This window comes from Entelurus aequoreus, linkage group LG12 (genome assembly GCF_033978785.1).
Source record: "Entelurus aequoreus isolate RoL-2023_Sb linkage group LG12, RoL_Eaeq_v1.1, whole genome shotgun sequence".
NCBI classification, from domain to species: domain Eukaryota; kingdom Metazoa; phylum Chordata; class Actinopteri; order Syngnathiformes; family Syngnathidae; genus Entelurus; species Entelurus aequoreus.
The window spans coordinates 4,831,954-4,839,846 of NC_084742.1; the positions used below are offsets into that span (position 1 = coordinate 4,831,954).

Sequence of the window (7,893 nt, forward strand, 5' to 3'; positions counted from 1 at the left end):
TTAACAGTAAATGAACAAGAGGATTAATAATCCATTTTACCGCTTGTCCCTCATGATTTTGACAAAATAATAGAATGAGAAATGACACAATATGTTACTGCATATGTCAGCAGACAAATTAGGAGCCTTTGTTTGCTTATTTGTTTGTCTTTTACTTGTTTGTTTAGTATGTTCACTATTTTGTTTAAGGCCAAAATTGTTATTCGATTGCAATTAGAAACATATGTTTATTGTACCGTAAGATTTTTTGTTAAAATAAAGCCAATAATCCCATTTTTTGTGGTCCCCTTTATTTAGAAAAGTATCGAATAGTATCGAAAAGTATCGATACCGGTACCAAAATATTGCTATCGGGACAACCCTAGTTCAATTACAGTGTGTTCATCCTAAACATTCCTGCCACATTTCGCAGTGTGCCATTTTTTTAACACTTCCACAATAATATATTGACACATCATATAAAAAATATTTTGATATGATTATATACCTATTGTTGAAGAATTGCTTCTTCTAGTTCTATATGATATTTTTTGTAACATGGTTAATGAATGAAACGGTGAAGTATTTATTGCCACCGTATGTTGTATATTGATATAAAACATTACATTAAACCTAAAAATATGCTGCTCTGTTGAAGATAACTAAGAAGACATTTTTAGTAGGGCTGCGAATCTTTGGGTGTCCCACAATTCGATTCAATATCGATTCTTGGGGTCACGATTCGATTCAAAAACGATTTTTATCGGGGGGGGGGGGGGGGGGTGGGTTCAATTCAACGCAATTCTCGATTCAAAAACGATATTTTCCCGATTCAAAACGATTCTCTATTCATTCAATTTAATACATAGAATTTCAGCAGGATCTACCCCAGTCTGCTGACATGCAAGCAGAGTAGTAGATTTTTGTAAAAAGCTTTTATAATTGTAAAGGACAATGTTTTATCAACTGATTGCAATAATGTACATTTGTTTTAACTATTAAATGAACCAAAAATATTTTATCTTTGTGAAAATATTGGACACAGTGTGTTGTCAAGCTTATGAGATGCGATGCAAGTGCAAGCCACTGTGACACTATTGTTCTTTTTTTTTATTTTTTATAAATGTCTAATCATAATGTCAATAAGTGATTTTTAATCACTGCCAATGTTCCCTCTAATTTTTCATGCGTGTGAGCAAACGCACAAACTCCCTGAGCATTCAGTGGAGCACATGTGAGCAACATCAGACGTGCACACTGTGGCCACACCAGCGTCACACCTGTCCCAAACCTGACTAAATAACAATTTAAATGTTTTATTAAAATAATAATAATCTGATATAAGTGATTTTGCCCCCTTACAATGACAATAACAAAAAAACATGTTTTTCATGACCTATGTGCTAGTATTGTATGTCTGGCTGCGGGTCCTGCCTTTAAAAGAAATGTTACCCCTTTCAGAGATTACATTTAGTTCTTGTAACTTTCTGTCTGTAAAATACATCTTTTTATTAGCATTTATGAAATCTAGTGACAATATTTCATGAACAATATCCTTAGATTAACATTCTTAATAAATGGCAGTAAAATAAGCACACATCTGATTGAGGAGTCAGTGTTACAACCTGGCATTTACACATTGTGTGGCGTTGGGGTTGTCCGACTTTTTGTGTGGCCATAAACGCAGCACTAGCTACGTGCCATGAGTGCGCGTGTTGGTGCAGGTGAGCGAGCGAGCGGCTTCTGTTGAAACGACGGATGACAAAGTTGGTTTAAGCCTGGTTTGTATGGCAGAAAATTACCAGTTTTTATAGATAAAAAGTTTTTTTTACTCATGTCTTTGGTGTGGTTACAAACAGTTTTGCTCAATAAAGTGATTGATGGAATTCCTGTCCGTAAAGTGTCTCGACCGACGATAATTGAACTGTGTTGACAAAGATTGTTTTATTCATTGGGGCCACTCTTGTTGTCACCTGTCACTCACTGAGTTGCATTGCAAAATCATACAGAATAAATTGTAATGTGTTTATTTTGTTTAAAGTTCAGATGGGATTTTTGATTTCCTGCGCGGCATTAATTTGCAGTGCGCTGAGGACGCGTGAGCGGTGCGCAATTGCGCAGGCGCGCAATTGCGCAGGCGCGCACCTTAGAGGGAACGTTGATCACTGCTATGTTGAAATTGTAACTAATATTGATACTGTTGTTGATAATATTCATTTTGTTTCACTACTTTTGGTTTGTTCTGTTTGTATCTCCTCTCAATTGCTCTGTTTATTGCAGTTCTGAGTGTTGCTAGGTCAGGTTTGGTTTTGGTATTGGATTGCATTGTTATGGTATTGCTGTGTATTGTTTCGTTGGATTGATTAATTACAAAAATAAATAAATAAATAAAAATAAATAAATAATAATTTTTTTTAAAATCGATTTTTTAAAAATGAGAATCGATTCTGAATCGCACAACGTGAGAATCGCGATTCAAATCGATTTCTTCCCACACCCCTAATTTTTAGTCAACAAAATGAACACTGCTACTGACAGTGGGGACGGCGTGGTGCAGTTGGGAGAGTGGCCGTGCCAGCAACCCGGGGGTTCCTGGTTCAATCCCCACCTTCTACCAACTTCGTCACGTCCGTTGTGACCTTGAGCAAGACACTTCACCCTTGCTCCTGATGGGTCTTGGTTAGGGCCTTGCATGGCAGCTCCCGCCATCAGTGTGTGAATGTGTGTGTGTGAATGTGGAAATAGTGTCAAAGCGCTTTGAGTACCTTGAAGGTAGAAAAGCGCTATACAAGTATAACCCATTTACACATTTTACTACTCACCTCAAGCTCATTCAATCTTTGCACTCGAGGCGTGAACCGGAAGTGACGCACGTCGCAAGTAAACGGAGGCTGCCAGTCCTGATGGAAAAGCAACAATGAGGAAATTGCACATTTCAAAGGCAAATACAAAAAAGACAAATTAGCCTTAAAAACATTTCAAGGATGTTTTATTGGCTTTGAAATGCGTTGTGGTCGATAATGGACCCACCCACTTCTCTCGCTCTTTTATTTATGTCATTAAAGATGCAGTTGCGTCAACAAACAAGGTTAAGAAATAACAAGAACGACTCAAAATAAAGTGCACAGTGGTGGCTTTTGGCGCACAAAACGACGCTGAAATGTTCAATTGTAGTCAGAAGCGACGGTGCTACCTGAGGCCCAACGTCGAGTTTACGTAGCTAACGTAAATTAGCCCAATAGGAAAAAAACGGCAGTCATTTGGTAATATTTTAGCTGTATTTTCCATCATTTAATAGCTTTACTGTACATTTAATAAAAGTACGCAGTTAAAATGTTAAATTAATTAATTTGCCTTCTGTGACCTCAAAGTGATGGGAAGTGGTCTTTTTTTCTTCTTCTAAAAACAAGCAGGCCCACATAGTAAAGTAACAAAAATAGAGTTTCGATCATGATAACAAATGTATTCATGTGAAGTGTCCCAATGTTGGGGGTTTACCTCTGGTGGTCTAATCTTGCAGATGCCAGTTTTCTCTGCGATGGGTCGGATCTTGTTGATAAATCCAAGGGGGTCCGAGAAATCCTCCCAACTTGGCTCAAAAACCGGACATTCGGGAGGAGGCACAAATTCGCCAACAGCAGACATGTTGATCATATATAATAAGTCGTATATTTTACGTCCCCGGGTTTCATGTTTATAAGGCCGTATGTTTCTCGTTATGTGGAACTTCCTCCATGTCTACTATCACCTTCCTTCGTGCAAACTACGTCAATGACGTGAGGATGGTGCTGGGGGGTGAGACAATGGTGGATTTAACGTTGCTCCAGCGTGGGTTTGTGGCTCCGTGTCGCCTCTCCTACTCGGCACGCAGGCCAGGGTCAATCCAAATCGCCATTATGCCTTCCTTCTAGAGGATTCTCAACAATGTGACTCTTCTTGTCAACATAAACACACACAAGCCAGGTTAGCATGGTTAGCCAAACTGCTGCTAGGCTAACCTAGCTCAGCCTGTGTACCGATGTCACACATCATCTCTTTATGGTGCCGCACTTTCTCGTCGAGTTACTCACACCGAGGGGGGGTCTGAGAAAAATGCAGATGTTAACGCAAGGCGACGTTTTTCGATAAAATCCACCATTCTGCGTCCAAACAAGTAATGCCTTTGCCCGTCATCGCCATTCATTGACGCGTCAGGTGGGAGGGGGAGAAACTAGCTTCAGGCTACTTTGGTTAGCTTAGCCACAGCTCGTTGCGCAGCTAACATTGTTTGCAGCGGAGAATGTCGCCTTACGAAGCTGATTCATCATACAGCGATTAGTTTATTTGTTCTTTACGTGAGTGAAATGCAGAACTCCAACTGTGTATTTTCCTGAACTCACTTTTTAATTTTGTAATGTCGCCTTGTAGCTGTTGTTTGCTAGCTGTTGTTTACTTTCAGCCGGCGCGCTCCTGAGCGACACTTAGTGGCGTGGAGTTGCATGGTGCGCTTGTAACCTAAAATACTTGACTAAAATGTAAAAACAAACCTTAATTTCTCCCACAATATGGACATGTATGTTTCAGAGCAGCACATTTTTAGGTGTAATGTAATGTTTTATATCAATATTCAAAATACGGTGGCAATAGTAATAATTATGCTGATAATATATATTTGACTGTATTATGCTGATAGTATATAGAATAGAATAGAGTTTTATTGTCATTATTACAGTGAACAGGTTCAAAGAACAATGAAATTGGAGCAGATCCCCTAAGGTGCATACACAATATTTTAGTAATATACACTACCGTTCAAAAGTTTGGGGTCACCCAAACAATTTTGTGGAATAGCCTTCATTTCTAAGAACAAGAATAGACTGTCGAGTTTCAGATGAAAGTTCTCTTTTTCTGGCCATTTTGAGCGTTTAATCGACCCCACAAATGTGATGCTCCAGAAACTCAATCTACTCAAAGGAAGGTCAGTTTTGTAGCTTCTGTAACGAGCTAAACTGTTTTCAGATGTGTGAACATGATTGCACAAGGGTTTTCTAATCATCAATTAGCCTTCTGAGCCAATGAGCAAACACATTGTACCAGTAGAACACTGGAGTGATAGTTGCTGGAAATGGGCCTCTATACACCTATGTAGATATTGCACCAAAAACCAGACATTTGCAGCTAGAATAGTCATTTACCACATTAGCAATGTATAGAGTGTACTTCTTTAAAGTTAAGACTAGTTTAAAGTTATCTTCATTGAAAAGTACAGTGCTTTTCCTTAAAAAATAAGGACATTTCAATGTGACCCCAAACTTTTGAACGGTAGTGTAAATAGTAAAAAAAAAGAAGATATGTATCTATATATATGTATATATCCACACACATGAACATATCCTTACATATGCATATATATATATATATATATATACACACACATATAACATTATTGCACATTATAGTCCGAAAAAATAAAAAGACATGACGGACATATTGTGCTCACTCAGGCCTGTTTAATGCTACTATGGCTCTTGGGTAAAAACGTTTTTTTAGTCTATTTGTGCCCGCTTTTAGCACCCTATAGCGTTTGCCAGAGGGTAGCAGTTCTAGGTGGCAGTGCCCGGGGTGGGATGGGTCTTTCAGGATGCTCTGTGCTTTCCTGAGACAGCGGGAGCTGTACAGGTCAGCCATTTGTATATATATTTGTACCATGAATTGATTAACGTGGACCCTGACTTAAACAAGTTGAAAAACTTATTTGGGTGTTACCATTTATTGGTCAATTGTACGGAATATGTACTGTACTGTGCAATCTATTAATAAAAGTTTCAATCAATCAATCAATGAATAAATACTTCACTGTTTCATTGATTAACCGTGTTACAAAAAAGATCATACAGAACTAGAAGAGGCAATTCCTGAAGGAATTGCGTGTGAATGCTCCAATGCTGAAGTTGAAGTAAAATGCTGACAGAATGTAGTATGAATGTAAGAATAGTTTGAATGTTGGAATGGTTTGAATAGGTTGACAAATGTGGGAATTGTGCAACTTGGAAAAAATGTCCCATTCATTTCAATGGGGAACTTCCTGGAAATTGTGGGAATTTGGGGAAAAGCGGGATTCTTTGAAAATGATTAGGAGCATGAATGTCCTAAATGAGCTGAATTGAATGGTGTTGGAATTGTTTAAATCGGGCAAGAAATGTTGAAGTAATAAATAGGGAATTTCGGGAAAATCTGGAATTTTTTTGAACATGGAAAAAGGGTAGTTTGAATTTCCAGAATGGTGTAATGTTTTAAAGGTGGAATGGTTTGAATGGGTTGAAGAATGTGAGAATTGTGGAAGTTGAAAAATGGCCAATTTATTTTGAATAGGGAAAATGCCAAAAAAAAAAAAGGAATTATGGGAAATCCGGGATTTTTTTTTTTAGAATTGTTGATATCGAGCACACAGTTCCTGAAAAGGCTGAATATTTTGAAGTTGGAACGATTTGAATGTGGGAATTGTGGAACTTTGAAGAATGTCCCTTTTTAATTTCAATGGGAATTTCAGAAAAAATTGGGAATTTCGGGAAAAGCGGGAATTTTTTTGGAAAATGCTAAAAAAACGTGAATGTTCTGAATGAGTTGAAATGCTTGGGGTTTACATTTTTGAAATCGGTAAAGAAATGTTGAAGTAGTAACATGTTGAATTGAGAAATGGTATTACGGAATTCCTGGAATTTCGGGAAAACCGGGAATGTTTCCAGTTAAAAAAACGACTTAGTTTTTTTTGTCCTGATTAAGAGGAATGTTTTGACGGTGGAACGGTTGAAATGTGTTGAAAAATGTGGAAGGAGTAGTCGCCAGAAAAAAGGGTGGAAATAGGGCTTTGGAAAAGCAGGAATTCTGGAAAATCCTGGAATTTTTTTAAACTTGGATTCCCGAATAGGCTTAACAGTTTGAAGTTGGAACGGTTTGAATCAGGTGAAAAATGTGGAAGGTAGAGCGCGCCAAAATCTGGAGCTGAGGAATAATAATAAGTTTAAATAGATTAATTTTGGTGTAGAAAACCATATGTGTGAATGCTTTGGAGCATTCACACAATAATACACAATGTTAGATATAGAGAACACACAAACCACATTTTTATTGATTCCAAAATATGGAAATTCAATGACTTGGCACATTTGCAAACAGCTAAAATTATGTACAAAGCAAACTATAACCTATACCCAAAAATGTACAACAATACTTCACAACAAAAGAGGAGGAATACAATCTTAGAGAAAATTTTAATTTAAAACATTTGTATGCAAGTACAACACTTAAAACCTTTAGTATATCAGTAAGTGGAATTCAATTCAAACTAAGCAAAGAAGTCAAATATACTAATATGATCCGGTTGAAGAAACGGTTTCCAAGTCAAAGTGTTTGCAAAGTACAAGGAATAAGAATCCTAATAAACGTCTTGAACCTCATTGAAAATGAGATCATGTTATTCATCTTATTATGTGAATCATAACTTATTTAAGCAAACTGTTGTACTTATTACTCATTGATTTACAGTTGTGTTACAAAGTGAGAACAGGGCGTGAACAACTGTGTTAGTAATTGCTTTGAAATGGATGAGCGGTAGGATTAGATCAGCTCTGCTTCTTCCTACTCCTTTTTGGACATGTTGTAAAGACAAAAAGGAAAATATGTGAAATATGTGATACATAATGGATAATATTGCAACCGTATGCATGTTGAAAATAAACTTAAACCAATCACAAAGTGAACAGTACAAACACAAATATTCTAAATATAATATATAAGAACCATATATATATATATATATATATATATATATATATATATATATATATATATATATATATGTATATATATATATATATATATATATATATATATATATATATATATATATATATATATATATATACAGTACAGGCC

At 36.6% G+C, this 7,893-nt stretch overlaps 1 protein-coding gene across 1 annotated transcript in view; it reads right to left on the reverse strand.

Annotated features, from left to right (window-relative positions):
* LOC133661364 (lysine-specific demethylase 5A-like) overlaps window positions 1–4,399 on the reverse strand; it is a 37,682-nt gene extending 33,283 nt beyond the window's left edge. Inside the window, 2 exon segments of the mRNA XM_062064524.1 lie at window positions 2,802–2,879; window positions 3,478–4,399. Of these exon segments, the coding sequence (XP_061920508.1) occupies window positions 2,802–2,879; window positions 3,478–3,633 (234 nt within the window). The 5' untranslated portion in view covers window positions 3,634–4,399.
* Between the last annotated feature and the right edge of the window lie 3,494 nt (window positions 4,400–7,893).